This window comes from Macaca fascicularis, chromosome 6 (genome assembly GCF_037993035.2).
Source record: "Macaca fascicularis isolate 582-1 chromosome 6, T2T-MFA8v1.1".
Lineage (NCBI taxonomy): Eukaryota > Metazoa > Chordata > Mammalia > Primates > Cercopithecidae > Macaca > Macaca fascicularis.
The window spans coordinates 141,367,037-141,389,495 of record NC_088380.1 but is presented as its reverse complement, the minus strand read 5'-3'; the positions used below and the strand labels follow the sequence as shown (position 1 = coordinate 141,389,495).

Genomic DNA, 22,459 nt, shown 5'->3' with positions numbered 1-22,459 from the left:
TGGGACAGAACGAGACTCCATCTCAAAAAAACAAACAAACAATAACAACAACAACAACAACAAAAAACTCTGGACACAAAGCTCAGGTGGAATTCCCTGGTTGGGAAGGTAGGATTTTTTTGGCAGACAGGGATTCATAACATGATTCTAAACATCATTCCAACTAGGTGGAGTGACTCACACCTGTAATCCCAGGACTTTGGGGGGCCAAAGCGGGAAGCCAGGAGTTTGAGACCAGCCTGGACAATATAGATTCTGTCTCTACAAAAAATTAAACAATTAGCTGGGTGTGGTGATGAGTACTTGTAGGGCCAGCTGCTAGGGAGGCTGAGATAGGAGAAAGGACTGAGATAGGAGGAAGAAGACTGAGGCTTCCTTAAGCTGTGACTGTGACACTGCACTCCAGCTTGGGCAACAGAGTGAGACCCTGTCTCAAAAAAATGAAATACTAAAAAACAGGATTAATCATGCCAGTGTTATTTATATGTAAAAGGAAAATACCAATATAAAAAAGTTAAAATATGTACACAGATTTTAAGGCATATTAAGTAGCCTATCTAAAAACAAGTTTTTTTTCTAAGCAAGGTTTTTTTGCTCTTGAGGTAGAATTTGAGAATGTGTAACAGCACTCCCATACCATAGAATCACTATTGCAAATCTGTAACTCTAAACTCTTGTCTGAAATGGCATTTGTACATAAAAACACTTAAGAAAAAGAAACTTTCATTCTAACAAGGTCAAATAATTTGCAGGCCCAGTAGAGGGGTAGCCAGAATAACAAAGGAAGTCAGACAGCCCTGAGTTTGAATGCCTTTCTGCCACTTGCCTCCCATGGCATTTTGGGCAAGTCACTGCTCCTTCAAAAGTTTCCACATGTATGAAATTAAGACACTGTCTTCCTTGTAGAGCTGTGAAATTAAATAAGCTAATAGGGCTATTTAAATACTCATGAGTGGCCAGGCACAGCCACTCATGCCTATAATCCCAGCACTTTGGGAAGCCAAGGCAGGTGGATCACCTGAAGTCAGGAGTTCAGGACCAGCCTGGCCAACATGGTGAAACCCCGTCTCTACTAAAAATACAAAACATTAGCCAGGCGTGGTGGTGCATGTCTGTAATCCCACCTACTTAGGAGGCTGAGACAGGAGAATCACTTGAACCTGGGAGGTGGAGGTTGCAGTCAGTTGAGATCGCACCACTGCACTCCAGTCTGGGTGACAGAATGAGACTCTGTCTCAAAAATAACTCACCTCAGCTACTTGGTAGACTGAGGCGGGAGGATCGCTTGAGCCTGGAAGGCAGGGATTACAGTGAACGAAGATCACGCCACTGCACTCTAGCCTGGATGACCAAGCGAAACCCTGTCTCAAAAGATAAAAAGAAAGAAGAAAATATTCACCCCTATTTAGATGTTCATTATACTATTCTATTTTCAAATATTTACCATTTTCCATAAAATATTTTAAGCTCATACAAGTTATATTGTTCTTGAAAATAACCAAATATAAACATTCCAATAAAATCTCGAATAAGAATTCATGGGAATAGGGTCAGGCACGGTGGGTCATGCCTTCTAACCCAGGACTTTGGGAGGCTGAGGTAGGCAGATTACTTGAGGCCAGAAGTTCCAGACCAGCCTGGCCAACACGGCGAAACCTCACATCTACTAAAAATAGAAAAATCGGCTGGGTGTGATGGTGCACACCTGTAATCCCAGCTACTCAGGAGGCTGAGGCACCAGAATCACTTGCACCCCAGAGGTGGAGGTTGCGGTGAGCCAAGATTGGCCACTGCACTCCAGTCTGGGCAACAGTGAGACTCTGTCTCAAATTAAAAAAAAAAAAAATTATGGGGACAAATATTAATCATTGCAACTGAAGGGAATAACTGAAGAAGACTTGCAAAGGATTTGAGTTTCAAGTTTGGATTTGAAAGTGCCAGACATGAATTGGTGGAGTAGAAGCTGTGGTGGCTTACAAGGAAGACAACAGCAAGCGCATTTATAATGGTGGAACCACCTTTACCCACTGAATAATCCAGGAAGCGTTGGAAGTGGGCTTTAAATTCCATGTTAGTCTGGAGATATTTCACAGAAGCACCATGAGCCAGGAAATATCAGCAAGAAATCTTCCAGCCAGCTCTCTTTAGAGGGAGATCTAGCCACCAAGATGAAACTGCACACTTATATCAGCTGATGACCTTAGTAAAATAGCACCAGCCATTTGGTGAACCACTAGCTAGTGGGTATTTGATCAAGGAAGAGGAGACATTCCAGGTTTACTCACCCTCTGACACATCTACTCATTTATGCTATATGTTGACTTTAGCTTTTTTTTTTTTTTTTCTTCAGACGGAGTCTCGCTCTGTTACCCAGGCTGGGTCACTGCATTGTGGCCAAATCTCAGCTCACTGCAACCTCCGCCTCCTGGGTTCAAGCAATTCTCCTGCCTCAGCCTCCCGAGTAGCTGGGACTACAGGCATGTGCTACCATGCCCGGCTAATTTTTCTATTTTTAGTAGGGACAGGGTTTCACCATGTTGGCCAGGCTGGTCTTGAACTCCTGACCTAAGGTGATCCTCCCACCTCAACCTCCCAAAGTGCTGGAATTACAGGCATGAGCCAGTGTGCGCAGCCAACTTATTTTAGATTCAATGGAGCAGACAAATGTTATAACCATGCAAAATAGGGCTTCACGAAAATCTGAACTATCTTCGCAATAGTCACTATGAGAGAAATAGTGACCAACTCATTTTTTATATAGGAATTTGCTACCACTCTAGGCAGCTCCGTATAAAATTCTAAAATTCTTTAAACTTTTAAAATTTTACCTCATATTAAAGCAGTCAGCCTCCTACTAATGTCTATCCACTGTCCTAGTTTTTTAGACTCATGTTGCACAAAGTTAGTCATATGATCCCACTTGCCTCTATAAGGAGCTCATTTAGTTCAGGCCTCTGGAAGCTCTTTTTTGGATATATTATAAATATTATAACGAATCTCCACTATGTGGCTCCTCTGTACTTCTCCAGCCATCCCCTCCCCCAAAGTCAGGCACGGCCATGTGACTTGCACTAGTCAATGAAAGTGACAAATGTGAGATTATCTAAGATTCTTCTCTGCCATTAGGACTGTGATGTTAGAGTTGCCATCAGTCTGGATCCTGGATCCTGGGGTTAGAAAGATGTGAAGTAAAGCTTCCCCTCTTACAACACATGAGGATAGTGTGGTATAGATGAGAAATAAATTTTTTTTTTTTTTTTTTTTTTTGAGACAGAGTCTCATTCTGTCACCCAGGCTGGAGTGCAGTGGTGAGATGTTGGCTCACTGCAACCTCCAGCTCCTGGGTTCAAATGATTCTCGTATCTCAGCCTCCCAAGTAGCTGAGACTACAGGCATGAGCCAACACGCTTGGCTTTTTGTATTTTTAGTAGAGGGGGGTTTCACCATGTTGACTAGCCTGATCTTGAACTCCTGACCTCAGGTGATCTGCCTGCTTCAGCCTCCCAAAGTGCTGGGATGACAGGCGTGAGCCACTACTCCTAGCCCAGAGAAATAAAACATCACTGAGATTTTTGTTACTGCACCATGATCTAGCTGTAGTAACTGGAAACTACAAAGGTTACTTTTACCTCTGACGAAAAGCTAAGAGAGAACTGAAGAAATAGCATAATCCAAAAAAATCAAGGAAATGGGCCCTTCTACCATGTAGAGGGGCAGGTGTAAAGGATTTAACCTTGCCAAAGAACAGTGTGGCCTTTACTGCTGGCTTCTTGGAAGTAACCTCTAAACCCTTGGGATGTCATGTTTCATAGTGTTTTTGTTTGCCTGGGGCCCTGGGTCATGCAAGATAGTCTAACAATGTGATTTAGTGTGAAAAAGCTGGGTCACATGGTATCAGCTCCACCTCCTGAGGGACTGGAAACTGAAATCAGCCATATGGCTAATTAATCATAGCTACATGATGAACTCCAATAAAAACTCTGGATACCAAGGCTCAGATGAGCTTCCCAGACGGGTGCAATTGCTTATGCCTATAATCCCAGCACTTTGGGAGGCCGAAACAGGAGGACTGCTTGAGCCCAGGAGTTGGAGATCACCCTAGGCAACAACATAGGGAGACCCTGCCAATACTAAATAAATAAATAAATAAATAAATAAATAAAAGCCAGGCATGGTGGCACATGCCTGTGGTCCCAACTACTTAGGATGCTGAGGTGGGAAGATTGTTTGAGCCCATGAGGTTGAGGCTGCAGTGAGCTGTAATCACATCACTGTACTCCAGACTGAATGATAGAGCAAGACACTGATTCCAAAATATAATAAACCAGGCACGGTAGTTCATGTGTGAAATCCCAGCATTTTGGGAAGCTAAGGTGAGAGGACGACTTGAGCCCAAGAGTTTGGGGCTACAGTGAGCCATGATCATGACACTGTACTCAAGCCTGAACAAGAGAGCAAGACCTGGACTCAAAAAATATACGAATGAATGAATAAATAAATAGGATAAATAGGATGCTGCTAAGGCCTAACACTTACCTGTTCTTTTTTTTTTTTTTTTTTGAGACGGAGTCTCCCTCTGTCGCCAGGCTGTAGTGGGGTGGTGTGATCTCGACTCACTGCAACCTCTGCCTCCAGGGTTCAAGCAATTCCCCTGCCTCAGCCTCCCGAGTAGCTGGGACTACAGGTGCACACCACCACGCCAGGCTAATGTTTTCTATTTTAGTAGAGACAGGGTTTCACCACGTCAGCCAGGATGGACTCAATCTCCTGACCTCGTGATCTGCCCGCCTCAGTCTCCCAAGTTGCTGGGATTACAGGCGTGAGCCACCGCACCCAGTCACTTACCTGTTCTTAAGGTTAAGTTACTCTAGGCTGGGTGCAGTGGCTCACACCTGTAATCCCAGCACTTTGGGAGGCTGAGGCAGGCAGATCACTCGAGGTCAGGAGTTCCAGACCAGTCTGACCAACATGATGAAACCCTGTCTCTACTAAAAATACAAAAAAAAAAAAAAAAAAATCAGCCAGGCGTGGTGGCACACGCCTGTAATCACAGCTACTCAGGAGGCAGAGACACGAGAATTGCTTGAACCTGGGAGGCGGAGGTTGAATTGAGCTGAGATTGCACCATTGCACTCCAGCTTGGGTGACCAAAAAAAACAAAAAAAAAAGGTAAAGTTACTCCTTAAATTTAACACTTGCATTAGCATCTACAATAGCAGCATCCTCTTTCCAGTCCCTTTAGCCGCAGAGTGCAAATAATGAAAGCAGTATTGACATATTCTAATAATGCTGCTTGATATGAGCAGGCCAAACAGAAAAAAATTAAAATACCATGTATGTACCACAAACTACATCTTCTATATAGTATTTATTGTTACCAGACAGGCAGGCTTTGGAGTGAAGATAGATACAGACTTAAATGCTAGGTCTGCCACTTACTAGCTGTGTGACCATAAACAATTCAACAAGTATTTATTTTATTTTATTTTTTTTTTTTGAGACGGAGTCTCGCTCTGTCCCCCAGGCTGGAGTGCAGTGGCGCAATTTCATCTCACTGCCAAGTTCCGTCTCCCGGGTTCACACCATTCTCCTCCCTCAGTCTCCCGAGTAGCTGGGACTACAGGCAACGCCACCATGCCCGGCTAATTTTTTGTATTTTTTAGTAGAGATGGGGTTTCACCATGTTAGCCAGGATGGTCTCAATCTCCTGACCTCGTGATCCACCCGCCTCGGCCTCCCAAAGTGCTGGGATTACTCAACAAGTATTTATTAAATGCAAAACTGAGGATACAAAATATAAGACATGGACTCTGATCTCAGAGAGCTCATATTCCATTGAAATCAATGAAATGGACAATCAAATAGATCATTGGAATTTGGTGTTAAGTGCAACAAAAATGGTGGACCTGATGTTTTTAGGAAATTAACTCAGGTTGGCTTTTTTTTTTTTTTTTTTTTTTTTTGAGACAGGGTCTTGCTCTGTTGCCAGGCTGGAATTCTGTGGTGTCATCATGGCTCACTGCAGCCTCAACTTCCCCAGGCTCAGGGGATCTGCTAACCTCAGCCTCCCAAGTATCTGGGACTATGGATGTGTGCCAGGCCCATTTTTGTATGTTTTGTAGACAGGGTTTCCTCATGTTGCCCAAGCTGGTCTTGAAGTCCTGGGCTCAAGCATTCCTCCTGCCTTAGCCTCCCTAAGTGCTGGGATTGCAGACGTGAACCACTGTACCTGGCCAGATTGGTCTTAATGAGGTGCTATAGTACACACAATACATACACGATATTCTGTCAAATGCAGAGGCTTTTTCAAGGGCATAGGTATTTATCAGTACTTCATTTGCAACAAGATCATACTTAAACAATTTTTTTTTTTTGTAGAGATGAGGTCTTGCCATGTTGCCAAGGCTAGTCTAAAACTCCTGGCCTCAAGTGATCCCCCAACCTGAGCCTCTCAAAGTGCTGAAATTACAGGCATGAGCCGCTATGCCTGGAGTACACTTTTATTTGTTTGTTTGTTTGAGATAGTCTTGCTCTTTCACTTAGGCTGGAATGCGGTGGCGTGATCTCGGCTCACTGATTCTCCTCTCAGCCTCCGAGTAGCTGGGGTTAAAGGTGCCTGCTGCCACGCCTGGCTAATTTTTGTATTTTTTAATAGAGACAGCATTTCATCACATTGGCCAGGCAGGTCTCAAACTGACCTCAGGTGATCCGCCCGCTTTGGCCTCCCAAAGTGCTGGGATTACAGGCGTAAGCCACCGCATCCGGCCTGGAGTGCACTTTTAAACATCACACTACTCCACTTATCTCCCAACATTTTTTCTTCAAAAGTATACATCCTTGAAATACAATTTGAATTCAGTATAACATTTTTCATTGTTTCTCCAAAAGCATCAGCCTGGCCCAAGGTAGGCCATATCACATAGGCAAATCACCAGTGAATTAGGCTTTTGAATGATAGTGATTATATAAACATGAATAAAAGGAATATTTGTCTCTATCTGGAATTTGGCTGCCTCTAAAGACCTTTCAATTGAGGGTACAAGTGTTTTTGTTTTTGTTTTGTTTTTAAATAGAGATGGGGTCTCCCTGTATTGATCAGACTGGTCTTGAACTCCTGGGCTCAAGCAATCCTCCCACCACTGCCTTGTAAAGTGCTAGGATTACAGGTGTGAGCAACCACACCCAACCCAAGTGTTCTTAAATACTTTCATATACATAGGAAAAAAATGAATCTTGCTTTCTAGATTTTAACTTACCAGTAACAGCTGACTGTCCCTGCTAAATATATAGCTTTATATCAATACTAAAAAGAAAGATAGGGTCTTAGTCTGTTTTAGCTGCTATAACAAAATAATGGACTGGATGGCTTACAAAAGACAAAATTTTATTTCTCTGGAAGCTGGAAAGTCCAAGGTCAAAGTACTGGCCGATTTAGTGTCTGGTAGAGAGCCAGCTTTCTGGTTCACAGACAGCTTTTTTTTTTTTTTTTTTCTGTGTTCTCACATGGCAGAAGGGGCAAGGGAGTTCACTGGGGTCTCTTTTATAAGGGCACTGATCCCACCAGCCCTGATGACATAATCACCTCCCAAAGGCCTCCAAATACTATCAAATTGGGGATTAGATTTCAACATCATGAATTTGGGGGTGAGGAAAGGATACAAACATTCAGTGTATAGCAGACAGCATAAGAAAATCTACCCCTATTCACCCATTATAATAATAGTGCCAGCCAACATTCATTGTAGGCTTACCATATGCCAGGCACTATTTTTACATGCTTTAAGCATATTTATGCTTTAAATGTATAATTTCACCTCATCCTCATAACAATCCTAAAATGTATGTATTATATCTGAATTTTATATATGAAGAAACAGATAAAGTGGCCAGGCATGGTGGATCGCACCTGTAATCCCAGCACTTTGGGAGGCCGAGGCGGGTGGATCACCTGAGGTCGGGAGTTCTAGACCACCCTGACCAACATGGAGAGACCCCGTCTCTACTAAAAATACAAAATTAGCTGGGCATGGTGGCATATGCCTGTAGTCCCAGCTACTTGGGAGGCTGAGGCAGGAAAATCACTTGAACCCGGGAGGCGGAGGCTGCAGTGAGCTGAGATTGGGCCATTGCACTTCAGCCTGGGCGACAGAGCGAGACTCCGTCTCAAAAAAAAAAAAAAAAAAATTAGCCAGGGGTGTTGGCACGTGCCTGTAATCCCAGCTACTCTGGAGGCTGAGGCAAGAGGATCACTTGAACCGAGAGGCAGAGGTTGCAGTGAGCCCAGATTGCGCCACTGCACTCCAGCCTGCGTGACAGAGTGAGACTCCATCTCAAAAAACAACAACAAAAAACAAAAACCTTACACAAAATAAAATGTTAAAGAAAGGATGAGATGTAGAAAGAAAAAAGAAAAATAAGGCCAGGCGGGTCCAGTGGCTCACGCCTGTAATCCCAGCACTTTGGGAGGGCAAGGTAGGTGGATCATCTGAGGTCAGGATTTCGAGACCAGCCATGGTAAAACCCTGTCTCTCCTAAAATTACAAAAATTAGCCAGGTGTGGTGCCAGGCACTTGTAATCCCAGCTACTTGGGAGGCTAAGGCAGGAGAATCGCTTGAATCCAGGAGGCGGAGCTTGCAGTGAGCAGAGATCAAGGCCACTGCACATCAGCCTGGGCAATAAGAGCAAAACTCCATCTTAAAAAAAAAAAAAAAAAGCTTCTCAATGACCAGCCAGACATCAGATGTAGAAAATAAATAAATGAGTATAGTCTTATCACTAAGTTATTTTTATTTAGAAAAATATCTTTCATTTTAAAATATTTACTTAACACATATGGGTTGTTAGTTTTGTATAAATATTCTACAACTTAAAAAAATAAAAGGAAAAATAGATCCAGGTGTGGTGGCTCATGCCTGTAATCCCAGTAGAGGAAGGATTGCCCGAGGCCAGGAGTCTGAGATTAGCCAGGGCAACATAGCAAGACCCCACTGCTACAAAAAATAAAAAATTAGCCAGGCATGGTAGCACACACCTGTATAGTCCTACTTACCTATTCAGGAGACTGAAGTGGGAGGATCACTTGAGCACAGGAGTTTGAGACTACTGTGAGCTATGATCATGCCACTGCACTCCAGCCTGGGCAACAGAAAGAGACCCTGTCTCTAAAAGTAAAATAAAGAAAAAAAAAACAGAAGCTTCAAAATTTTCTTCCTGCTTTTTTCTTTTCTTTTTTTTTTTTTTTTTTGAGACGGAATCTCGCTCTGTCGCCCAGGCTGGAGTGCTGTGGCCGGATCTCAGCTCACTGCAAGCTCCGCCTCCTGGGTCTACGCCATTCTCCTGCCTCAGCCTCCCGAGTAGCTGGGACTACAGGCACCCGCCACCTCGCCCGGCTAGTTTTTTGTATTTTTTAGTAGAGACGGGGTTTCACCGTGTTAGCCAGGATGGTCTCGATCTCCTGACCTCGTGATCCGCCCGTCTCGGCCTCCCAAAGTGCTGGGATTACAGGCTTGAGCCACCGCGCCCAGCTTCTTTTTCTTTTAAGATGGAGTTACTCTGTCACCCAGGCTAGAGTGCATTGGCACGATCTGGGCTCACTGTAACCTCCACCTCCTGGATTCAAGCAATTCTCCTGCCTCAGCCTCCGAAGTAGCTGGGATTACAGGCATGTGCCACCACACCCTACTAATTTTTTTATTTTTTTAGTAGAGACTGGGTTTCACCATGTTGGCCAGGCTGACACTCCTGACCTCAAGTGATCCACCTACTTCAGCCTCCCAAAGTGTTGGGATTACAAGTGTGAGCCAACACGTCCGGCCTCTTCCTGATTTTCAATAAATTACTGTCATGTACCCCACTTTGGAGACCACAGCTGTAGCTCACAGGCAGTCAAATTCCAAGAGCAAAAGTGAAGATTACCAGTATTTCTCAAACTTAAATGTATATCATAGAATGAGTACCACCCCCAGATACACTTTTTTTTTTTTTAAGACAGTCTTGCTCTTTTGTCCAGGTAGGAGTGCACTGGCATGATCTTGGCTCACTGCAACCTCTGCCTCCTGGGTTCAAGCAATTCTCATGCCTCAGCCTCCTGAGTAGCTGGAATTACAGGTGCACACCACCACGCGGCATTTTTTTTTTTTTTAAACAGAGTTTAGCTCTGTCACCCAGGCTGGAGTGCAGTGGCGTGATCTTGGCTCACTGCAACCTCTGCCTCCCATGTTCAAGCGATTCTCCTGCCTCAGCCTCCCAAGCAGCTGGGACTACAGGCACACACCACCACACCAGCTAATTTTTTTATTTTTAGTAGAGACAGGTTTCACCATATTGGCCAGGCTGGTCTCAAACTCCTGACCTTGTGATCTGCCTGCCTCAGCCTCCCAAAGTGCTGGGATTACAGGAGTGAGCTACCGTACCTGGCCTTGTAGTTTTGATACAGACAGAATTTCATCACGTTGGCCAGGCTGGTCTCAAACTTCTGACCTCAGGTGATCCACCCTCCTCAGCCTCCCAAAGTGCTGGGATTACATGCGTGAGCCACCGTGCCTGACCTCAGATACATTTTTAGGAGCAAAACTAGACCAATAGAAAGTTACAGAGGAATTTATGCTCTCTTTGAAGCTCCCAAGCATCCAGCCCCACCAAGCTTTCCAAATCCTGTGCCACATACACAGGCTGAAGGCTGGTTTGGGGATGGGGAGGACTCTTTTCCAAAGTCAACAGTATGCTTCTGGGAGTATCAGCTCCCAGAAGACTGCCTTAGGCAAAGGCACAGAGAACAGATGCTGCCTTCAAGATTTCTGGGACTGGCTGGAAGGCACTTGAGAGCCTCCTAGGATTTCAGGCCAAAGACACTTTAACATCCAAAGCTGCTACAGAAGTGCCTGAAGTTGCCAGGCTCCTAAAAATCCAGTCACTACCAAGTTCAAATGAAAAGCTTTTTCTGTACAAAGAACATGTTTTTCACACTGAATCCTCTCACATATCCCTTATTCCACAGTATGCAAAGTTGTGAAGAGAGACTAATATTCAAAACATGGGCAACTAGGTATTCCTATATATTAAAAATGATTAGTTTTTTAAATTCTGAAATTCTATCTTTTAAAGTAATCCTAACATGTGAGAGTAACGTTGAGTTCCAATTCCCCCAAAAGGTTAAACTTCCCTTTTTACTTCATACTTTTTTTCTTCCCAAAAGAACATGGTTAATGCGAAGTTAGAATTTCTTCCTTAAGGCTTGAGTTTGAAAAAAATCATGAACTCCTGTAAGTTGTTGCCATATTTGGAAGAGAACAAGTTCAAGAAAAATAATCAAAAGTAAATTCCTCACCAGTCATGTAACTTGACAGTATGCACTCACACACACATAGCAGCTAAACCATAAGGCACTTTTAAAAGGGAAAGTCAATATTGTGGGGACTTTCTGAAGAATACCTTTACACTTTCTCTTTGCATTCCTACTTGGATCCCTGCCTGAGAAAAATTATAAATTTATATATATTTTTAGAAGGCCTTCAAATATCCATAACAGTCAACATATCAGGGAATTTTTACCTGGTAAGGGAAACGTAGCTGTCTTTAGCTCCAGAGAGCTGACCTAAGAGTGGAGCAGATGTTTCATTAACCAGTATGTAAGATGTCGCTATACTCCAAGTTAACCATCTCACTCCAGTAAGTTTGTTTTCTGATGGTTACACCCAAACTAAATGGTTAAGACTCTCCCTCACCCCTCTACATACATTTACTCTCTCACTCCTGGTACTTAACACACATAAATAAACACACATGCACCTTTTTAAAAGATAAGCTTTAGTACGCCAGAAGCAGCAGGCATGAGAAAATGTCAGTAGATTCCCATTCGTACGTAAAACTATGTACCAAAATGTGAAGAACTGACAGCTCTAGACTCAAATCTAAGTGGAAGAGTATTTGAATGGTCCACATTGGGCTAGCCACTCAGAACTCTTGCCTGCTTTAAGAACTTAGCATGGGCCGGGCGCGGTGGCTCAAGCCTGTAATCCCAGCACTTTGGGAGGCCGAGACGGGCGGATCACAAGGTCAGGAGATCGAGACCATCCTGGCTAACACGGCGAAACCCCGTCTCTACTAAAAACACAAAAAATTAGCCGGGCGAGGTGGCGGCGCCTGTGGTCCCAGCTACTCGGGAGGCTGAGGCAGGAGAATGGCGGGAACCCAGGAGGCAGAGCTTGCAGTGAGCTGAGATCTGGCCACTGCACTCCAGCCTGGGCGACAGAGCGAGACTCCGTCTCAAAAAAAAAAAAAAAAAAAAAAAAAAAGAACTTAGCATGATCTGGCCGGGTGCCATGGCTCACGCCTGTAATCCCAGCACTTTGGGAAGCCAAGGCGGGTGGATCACTTGAGGTCAGGAGTTCGAGACCAGCCTGGCCAACATGGTGAAACCCCGTCTCTACCATAAAAACACAAATTCAAAATACAAATTCACCAGGCATGGTGGTGAGTACTTGTAACCCCAGCTACTCAGGAGGCCATGGCAGGACAATCACTTGAACCTGGGAGGCGGAGGTTGCATGGAGCCGAGATTGCGCCACTATACTCCAGCCTGGGCAAAAGAGCGAGACTCCATCTCAAAAAAAAAAAAAAAGAACTTAGCATGATCTATAAAGCAGCAAAATGGCACACTTTACTAAATAAAGTGTAGCTATTTATCCTAGACTTCATTTAGACAACAATTTCCCCACAACCTCCTATTTTAAACAATATGCTAGTCAAATCAAAGGATTTTGGCTGATGGCTTTATAAATCAAAGCATGGCACCAAGAGTAAAAAGAGGTCAGAAACAGCTGAGTTACAACTTTGGCGGTTTTTCTAGTTTGTGCTTCCCAAGATTCTGCTGTGTTACTCAGAAGCTGACTCCACAGCTAGCTGAATAAAATTTATAAATCCTAAGTATTCAATAGCCGGTTCTCCTCCAATTCTATACATAGGAACTGCCTGACTCAAAAGAAAGATTAGGCCGGGTCTGGTGGCTCATGCCCGTAATCCCAGCACTTTGGGAGGCCGAGGCGGGCAGATCACGAGGTCAGGAGATCGAGACCATCCTGGCTAACATGGTGAAACCCCGTCTCTACTCAAAATACAAAAAATTAGATGGGTGTTGTGGCATGTGCCTGTAGTCCCAGTTACTCAAGAGGCTGAGGCAGGAGAACCACTTGAACCTGGGAGGTAGAGGTTGCAATGAGCTGAGATTGCCACTGCACTCCAGCCTGGGCAACAGAGCAAGACTCTGTCTCAAAAACAAAAACAAAACCAAACCAAACCAAAAAAGATTATCAGTCACATATATGTATGTATATGTGTATACATACATATACACATTTTGATGTATACCAACAAAAGCAATGAGACATGAAATATATCAAATAGTAAAGTGTCCAAAAGGAGTAAAGGAGAACTTAGCTACTATTCTTTCATTCTACATATCCCCCTTTTTTTTTTCTTTTTTTCTTTTTTGAGATTGAGTTGCGCTCCTGTTGTCCAGGCTGGAGTGCAATGGCATGATCTTGGCTCATTGCAACCTCTGCCTCCCAGGTTCAAGCGATTCACCTACCTCAGTCTCCTGAGTAGCTGGGATCACAGGCATGTGCCACCACACCTGGCTAATTTTGTATTTTTAGTAGAGACGGGGTCTCTCCATGTTGGTCAGACTGGTCTTGAACTCCTGACCCCAGGTGATCCGCCTGCCTCAGCCTCCCAAAATGCTGGGATTACAGGCATGAGTCACAGAACTCAGCCTACATATCCATTTTGTAAGAGTGTCACTGTGGCAAAACCCCAACTGGCAAATGAACCTATTATTTCACCTATATTTCTCTTACACTAAATACAATGAACATAAAAGACTTAAGAGGTGTCTTCAGGAAGACATTTTTGGAACAGAATTATAAATACTTTGGGTAATAAGTTGCTAGAATTTTTAAAATAAAAATACAGAGAGTATAATATTTCTCTCACCAATATAAACAAAATTAGAGAAACAGAAGAAAAAGCATTTGAGGAAAGATAATTTTAAGAAAGTGCAGATTGAATTCGAATTAATTTTATTTTATAAGGAATTTAGAAAACATGAGCAAATATTCATATTGCATTAAAAAAACAAAGTCTGTATATCATTCAAATTTTAAGTCAGTGTGACACTAAAAAATGAACTAACAAATATGTTTCATTTTAGAACAAAATTGTATCAGTGGCTTATCACAACTGATATACAAACACAAAGAAAATGCTAAGATGATGTGAAACTGAATCTCAAAGTGATCCAGTCAGATGAAGGGAGCACCAATTATCATTGATGTGGGACTGCCATATATTCTACCAAAGAAAACAAACTACCACTAGGTGATAACGATGAGCAAATAAATAAACTAGAGGGAGGGAATGAGCCCACAATTCCTGGAATTTTACAGTAAGTGGTTTATTTGTTTTTGTTGTTACATGTCTTTTGTCTGTTTCTTCCTTCAAGAATTTAAGTGGATGTGTGAAGGATCCAAGAATACTTCCCAGGCATATCTTACTTTTTCAGGAAGAATAACTTTATACTGAAGAAATAATGATTAATACTCCCTATCACTTCAGCTACTGAATATACTATTGAAATTATTTGTTTTAACAACTATGCTTTTTTTTTTCTTTTTAAAAAACTGTAAGTCAAGAATATTTAAAGAATGAAAGTCTCTTCATTTAAGAAACACACAGTCGTCCTTTGGTATCCGAGGGGGACCGATTGCAGGACACCCCTTAAACCCCTCCTCTGTACCAAAATCCATGGATGTTCAAGCCTCTTATATGAAATGGCTTGCTATTTGCATACAACCTATGCACATCCTCCTGTATACTTTAACTCACTTTTACTTAAAATATCTAACACAATGTAAATGTTATAGTAAAACTGTTTTACAGCTGCTAAACTGTATTTTAAATTTTTTACATTAGTTTTTCTTCTTTTTTTTTTTCTATTTTTGATCGGTGGTTGGTTTAATCTGTGGGTGTGAAACCCTTGGATATAAAAGGCTGACTTTATTTAACTCCTGAAAAAAGTTCTTTTTTGAAAAGTGACAATAACATGAAGTTAATACATCAGGAGTCTTGAAAAGAATATTAGGTAATCCAATTATAACAATTTAAATTAGAATATTCAGGAACTGTATCTTGAAGGCTCAAAAATAGAATTTATTTATTTATTTATTTATTTATTTTGAGATAGTCTTACTCTGTCGCCCCGGCTGGAGTGCAATGGTGTGATCCTGGCTCAGATTCTCCTGCCTCAGCCTCCTGAGTAGCTGGGATTACAGGCGCCTACCACCATGCCTACTGATTTTTGCATTTTTAGTAGAGACAGTGTTTTGCCATGTTGTCCAGGCTGGTCTTGAACTCCTGATCTCAAGTGATCTGCCCACCTCGGCCTCCCAAATTGCTGGGATTACATGTGTGAGCCACTACGCCCAGCCTCAAAAATACAATTTATGATTCCTTGTGAATTATATTTCACTAAGATGAAGCACATCTAAGTTTAAAACTTGGGTACCATTATGTTTCACAATTTTTGAGAAAGAAAATTCACAACCTACTCAATAATCCTGAAGAAAAATCAGATTAAAAGTAGTAGGATATTTGTAAATACAACATGTATAGATGTATAATGAAACACTTTCTAGAAGGAAAAGTTATCATATTTAGTATTTATAGGCTACACTCTTTCTTTTAAGGGAGATTATAAAAGAGGAGCTAGGTATGGAGCCAGAAGTTGTGAGGGGAACCTCAAAGTAGTAAATACTAAAACTCTTTGTACAGTTTTACACTCAGTGTAAAGAAATGCAAAAAATCCTTATACTATTAAATCTTTACTTGTATAAAAACCGAAATTAGTCCAACTACTTTTTGCCCATTTATGATGATAAAAATTGAAACAAAAACTCTCAACCTATTTTGTAAGACTTCTATTATAACATTCTTAAATCCAGTTCATATTGTTCCACAGAGTCATGTAACATTTAAGCTCAAGGTGGGGACACAAAATAAGATAGTGAATTTTACCTTTTCTTAGGAAATGATCACAATTTCATTGAAAGTACAGGATAAAGTGAATAGCCCCTTAACGACTTGTGTACTTTATTGTCTTCAATAGAAAGTTCAAATATTTCCATTTTTTAAACCTCTAGAATATTATCCGGACATTTAAAATATTGATATTTAAGTTTACATTAAAGGACATCACACTCTGAAAACAGGCCGGCTTTAAATATAGTTTGATTGATTGTGGGGGTACTTACGGACAGATTTCTTTACCAAATACTAGTTTCTTGTATTTAAAAAAAATCAGCAAGACAGAATTTTTAAAAATCTTAATTTACAATACATTGTAAACTGCAGACTGCAACTGCCACATCTATCATAGACCAGCAGAGGTAAAAATCTTTTTTCCGGATGTCTATAAGACTTTGTATCTTCCTTTATTTGTTGGTTGGTATGAATTTTGCTGTAATAGGAAATAAAAGATATGTCATCAGAGAAAGCAAAACAAACAACAACAACAAAAAACCAACCAACCAACCAAACAAACCCAAAAGGGAAATATTTAAGATCATTTCTTTTGCTAACTTGTAAAACTATTGGTTATTTAAAATTTTAAATGTTAATATTACTGCACTGAGAAAGGAAAAACTATTCAATAACTAATGATTTCTCTGTTCACTTAACTATTCCTTAACAACTATGTTTTGAAATCAACTTAATGGTGGTAGCATCTATGGGCACAAGATTCTTTTCTATCACTCCTTGTTGAAATAGTCTTAAGCACGTGATTGAACAGCTGTTTTACTTTTTCCCTCTTGTTTTCTGAACCCTCTTTTCATTAAACTTCTAACCCCCCCGCCAAAAAAAGGAATGCTCTCTGAGGGGAGTTTTAGAAAAGCTCTCAGAAGTACACTTAGAGAAAAGACGTTTCCTTTCAAAGGAAATGTACACACTGTAGGGAGTGTTCATAAGCTGCAACCGGCACTAAAGACACAAGGACATATCTACCTCCACTGCAAAGGCAGTCTGTAAAGGGCTTTTTCCAAAATCAAATTAAGTCATTGTTTAAGTTTAAAGACACTGACAACACCATGTGTTGGCAAAGATGTAGAACAACTGTAATTTTCATACACTGCTTGATTAAGTGTGAATTGATGTAACCTCTTTGGAAAACTATCTGGCAATACCTAGCCTATAATTAACAATTCTACTCCAAGGTATATACCCAAGAAAAAATCATGCTAATATATTCCAAATGCACATGGAATAATGTTCACAGAAGTGTTATTCATAAAAACAAAAAAGGAATAGCCCTCAAATCCAATATATAAATATAAATCAACTGTTATACATTCATATAAATATTATATGGCCATGAAAATGAGTGAATTATTGCTACATGCAATAACACGGACCGATCTCCTCAAAATGTTGATTGAAGGAAACTAGATGCAAAAGGTGCAAACACGTGATTCCACTTATGTGGAGTTCAAAAATAAGGAAAACTAATCTATGATTTTAAAATTCACAATATGGGGCTGGGCACGGTGGCTCACGCCTGTAATCCCAGCACTCTGGGAGGCCGAGGCAGGTGAATCATGAGGTCAGGAGTTCGAGACCAGCCTTGCCAACATAGTGAAACCCCGTCTCTACTAAAAATACAAAATATTAGCCAGGTGTGGTGGCAGGCACCTGTAATCCCAGCTACTTAGGAGGGTGAGGCGGAGGTTGCAGTGAGCCGAGATCGCGCCATTGCACTTCAGCTCAGATGACAGGGCAAGACTCCGTCTCAAAAAAAAAAAAAAAAAAAAATTCAAGGTACAGTTTTGTTGCGGGGAGATGAATAGTGATAAGAATGGACACGGAGAAGACTTCTGGGATATTAGTAATGTTTTTTATTTCTTGATCTGGGTAGTGATTACACTGGTATGCTTATTACTTTGTGAAAATTCATCAAACTATATGTTTATGATTTGCGTACTTGTCTGTATTTATATTTCAATAAAACACTTATTAAAACAAAACAAATGAAACTTTAAGGTTTTCACTCACCAGCCGGATCAGCTCTTCTTTTATGAGCCTGGTGATTTCTGCCTTTGCTTTCTGCACAGCCAGTTCATTGGCACCTGGTGATTGAGTGGAAAGCATCTTATTCACATTACTAAAATTACACTGTGTTTACCCATATCATGGAGGTCCAGGAAGAAACACTGTAGGTGACTTTTAGAAACATTGTACTGCCTGCCAAGATGGCCATTTAATGCCTGGTGGAACATTACCCACATTATATAATGGCTGCTTATGATTTTGATTACTTTCAGAGTTTCAAATGTAACCACTGAGGTCATATTATGTGTTAAGAGTTCCTAGTATGGTAACTAAAAAGAGTGGAATAAAAAGACTATTAGCGATTTGTCCAGAAGATAGTAAGAGAAGGCTACAGGGAAATATAACTTCCTTGGTTTATTCATTTAGCAAGTATTTATTAGACATTTATTATTTACACTGAAGTCTGCAAATGTTTCAGAAGGGTGACGTACGAACAAAATCTTTAAAATGAAAGGAGGACTAGCCACTTGGAGGGAGGAAAGATACCAGGAAGAGTATTTTGCAAGGAGAATTACATATGTAGTGGTACAGAGTTAAGACAAGCATGCTTAATTGCTGAAGAGTAAGAGAAGTGTAGCCTGGTTGGAAAAATGTGTGAAAGAACACGGCAAAATAGCTGACTAGATGAGGCAGGCTGCAGACATTCATTCACAGTTATTAATTTCACAAAAATTAAGCACTTGCCTCTCACATACTGTGAGAGATTTAATATATAAAGAACAAATTCATGCTCTTTAAAAGCATACAGATTAGCAAAACAAACTTGTAAAGACATTACAACAGGATGAATAGGAAGTAGTTTACTAAATTCACTTTTAAATACCATTTTTAGGAAGCTTTTCCTGACTCTTCGAGGCAGTTAAGTGTTTTCTTCTTTAGTGTTCTCACAATATTGTATTTATACCATCACAAGAGCACATTTTTGAGGTAGAATGGACAAGATATTTTTTCTGATGGGATGTGAACAGTGGAAAAGAGAAACAAGATATTAAGAGCTGGCTGGCAAGTGAAAAAAGGTAGAAGTAATAAAAGAATATATTGATTCCAGGAGGAAAAACAAGTGTTTTTTGGATAGTGATACTGGGTGAAATTTAATTCTAAAATTGCTGTAGTTGAGGTGCTCATTGGACATCCAGTTGAAAATATAAATGAGGTCAATGGAAATATGGACTAGAAGTTTAGAAGTGGCAGAGATCAGAGAGCCATCAAGGGTAGGCTGGGTAGAATCTGGAGCCAATAGACAATGCCAGTGAGTAGGAAAGTACAGATAGGCACCACATTGCACGCTGAGAAGAGAAAAAGAGCTTAATCAAAGAAAACTAAAGACTGAAATGTCTAAGAACAAAAGGAGCACTGGGTCTGCAATGTAGAGAGCTATATTTTTATCATTTTGTATATTAAAAAACACAAATGAGGGAAAGATTTATAATAAATTAGAAAATTTCCCCCCGTATTAGAAATAAGTAACTTTTCTGTCCCGAGAGAGAGACAGAGACAGAGACAGAAAGAGAGGCAGAAACAGTTTCACGACAGGAAGGAAAGAATCAAGGCTATGGCTATGAAGTCATAGCAACATATCTAATTTAAATCCTCTACCTCCACTAGCCACGAACCACAACATTATAAAACTATGTGGGGAAGGTGAGTGCCAGAAGGGAAAAGAAACGGAAGAATCAAGACCCAAGTCAGACTGAAAATTACAACAAAAAATGAAATTTAGGAGGAAAACACATTGCTTGGTACGAGTTGGTGTGAAGTTTGTTGATACTTTTGTGCAACTTTAAAAAGAAGGAAAATGACACTCTCACCTAGATTTAACTGGTAAATTAATTTTCCTACTTTTGTCAAAGCCCGAGAATTTCGACCACTTTAAATTCTGACTTATGTAACTTCTTGTAATAGGTTACATATGTTTATAAGCAGCCATGAAAAAAAGGGCATTTCCTTTCATTGGTCCTAAAACAACTCTGGCTGCTTTTAAGGGATTCTCCACTAGTAAAAAGAGAGAGTCATGGAATAGGCTATATAAATTATACAGGCTGACTAGGCATGTAAGTCCTTCCTGTTCTCCTTCCCTTTGCCTGGTGGGATGCCTGGAGCTGCTGACCCAAACACAGCCTCCAAGGAGCCAGCCAGGCAGTGGGGTCCCTCCAATTACAGAACTAGAAACAGATGACACTAGGCTCCTTCCACAGTAGCAACACCTGTTTTCATCCTGTTAAGTGTTTAGTTGAGTTTGGAGTTTCAAAAAGTAAATGATCCTTTAAAAAATCTAATTACCTCTGAAAATTCTAAAAGCTTTAGATCATTTAAATTGCCAAACCCTAGCTCTTATTCAGTATCATTATATTTCTTTTTTTTTTTTTGGAGATGCAGTTTTGCTGTTTTTGCCCAGGCTGAAGTGCAGTGGCGCCATCTCAGCTCACTGCAACCTCTGCCTTCCGGTTTCAAGCAATTCTCTTGCCTCAGCCTCATGAGTAGCTGGGATACAGGCTCCCGCCACCATGCCTGGCTGATTTTTGTATTTAGTAGAGACAGGGTTTCACTATGTTGGCCAGGCTGGTCTCAAACTCTTGACCTTGTGATCCACCCACTTCGGCCTCCCAAACTGCTGAGATTATAGGCATGAGCCACCGTGCCCAGCCATTATCATTATATTTCTAGATTATTCTTAAGATTTGCTTTCAACAAAGTTGCCTTTTTACTGGGGAGACCTGCTTAGATTATTATAAAAATTAGATGTTATTTCCTGAGTGTAAATTGACGGTGGAGACAAATGACCAGAACCATTCTGGATGAAAAGAAAACTACATCAGAGCTGTGGAATCAGTGAATATCTCACTTCACATCACTTGGTAGTAAAGATGTGTTCTGATAAAGTTACACATAAGCTGAAGTTTGATATATCAACTATACCATACCAAGCAAACACTGCATTTAAATTAATAAATGAATTACGAAAAGAATCCTTTTTCAAAGCAAATAATCGTGTCTCTCATTTGCCTCTTTATAAGACAAGCAGTTAAAATACTGGCCGGGCACAGTGGCTCACGCCTGTAATCCCAGCGCTTTGGGAGGCCAAGACAGGTGGATCACGAGGTCAGGAGATCGAGACCATCCTGGCTAACATGGTGAAACCCCGTCTCTACTAAAAAATACAAAAAATCAGCCAGGCGTGGTGGCGGGCGCCTGTAGTCCCAGCTACTCAGGAGGCTGAGGCAGGAGAATGGCGTGAACCCAGGAAGCGGAGCTTGCAATGATCCAAGACTATGCCACTGTACTCCAGCCTGGGCGACAGAGTGAGACTCCGTCTCAAAAAAAAAAAAAAAACAAACCCAGAAACAAGAGTAAATCAAAATGGCACACAAGAAAATATTGCTCTGACACGGTGGGGCGCAGTGGCTCACACCTGTAATCCCGGCACTTTGGGAGGCCAAGGCAGGTGGATCACCTGAGGTCAGGAGTTTGAGATCAGCCTGACCAACAGGGTGAAACCTCATCTCTACTAAAAAAACCAAAAACTAGCTGGGCATGGTGGGGGGTGCCTGTAATCCTAGCTACTCAGGAGGCTGAGGTACGAGAATTACTTGAACCCGGGAGGTGGGAGTTGCAGTGAGTCTAGATTGTGCCACTGTACTAAAGCCTACACAACAGAGTGAGATTTTGTCAAGGAAAGGGAAGGGGAAGGGGAAGGGGAAGGGGAAGGGGAAGGGGAAGGGGAAGGGGAAGGGGAAGGGGAAGGGGAAGGGGAAGGGGAAGGGGAAGGGGAAGGGGAAGGGGAAGGGGAAGGGGAAGGGGAAGGGGAAGGGAAGGGAAGGGAAGGGAAGGGAAGGGAAGGGAAAAGGAAAGGAAAAGATTAACACAGAAAAGGCAGTAACTGAGATCTTTTATAATGCAGGCATTTACAGCTAAAAATTTCTCTCTAAGCACTGCTTTCACTGAATCCTGTAAGTTTCACTGAAGACTGAACTGTATAATGGTTAAAATGGACAAACTTTTGCTATATGAATTTTACCTTAATGTAAGTCCTAAATAGCAAAACACTGCTACGGATTTTAAAAATAATTCCAAATGGAGACAGTACAATCAAAAAGTAAGAGGTCCAGCCTGGCCAACATGGTGAAACCCCATCTCTACCCAAAAATACAAAAATTAGCCAGGTGTGGTAGCACATGCCTGTGGTTCCAGCTACCCGGGAGGCTGAGGCATGAGAATCGCGTGAACCCTGGAGGCGGAGGTTGTAATAAGCCAAGATCGTGCCACTGCACTCCAGCCTGGGCGATAGAGCGCTGAACCCTATAC

At 41.4% G+C, this 22,459-nt stretch overlaps 1 protein-coding gene across 4 annotated transcripts in view; it reads right to left on the bottom strand.

Annotated features, from left to right (window-relative positions):
• Positions 1–15,857: 15,857 nt before the first annotated feature.
• Positions 15,858–22,459, bottom strand: part of DDX46 (DEAD-box helicase 46) — a 73,411-nt gene continuing 66,809 nt past the window's right edge. For 3 of the 4 annotated variants that reach the window (XM_015451900.4, XM_005557805.5, XM_073994257.1), the window contains 2 exons: positions 18,101–18,174; positions 15,858–16,511 (listed from right to left, as the gene is read on the bottom strand). In XM_015451900.4, the coding sequence (XP_015307386.1) occupies positions 16,464–16,511; positions 18,101–18,174 (122 nt within the window). In that variant the 3' untranslated portion in view covers positions 15,858–16,463. The remainder of the gene's footprint in view (positions 16,512–18,100; positions 18,175–22,459) is intronic. The other variant, XR_012414080.1, reaches the window with a different exon arrangement.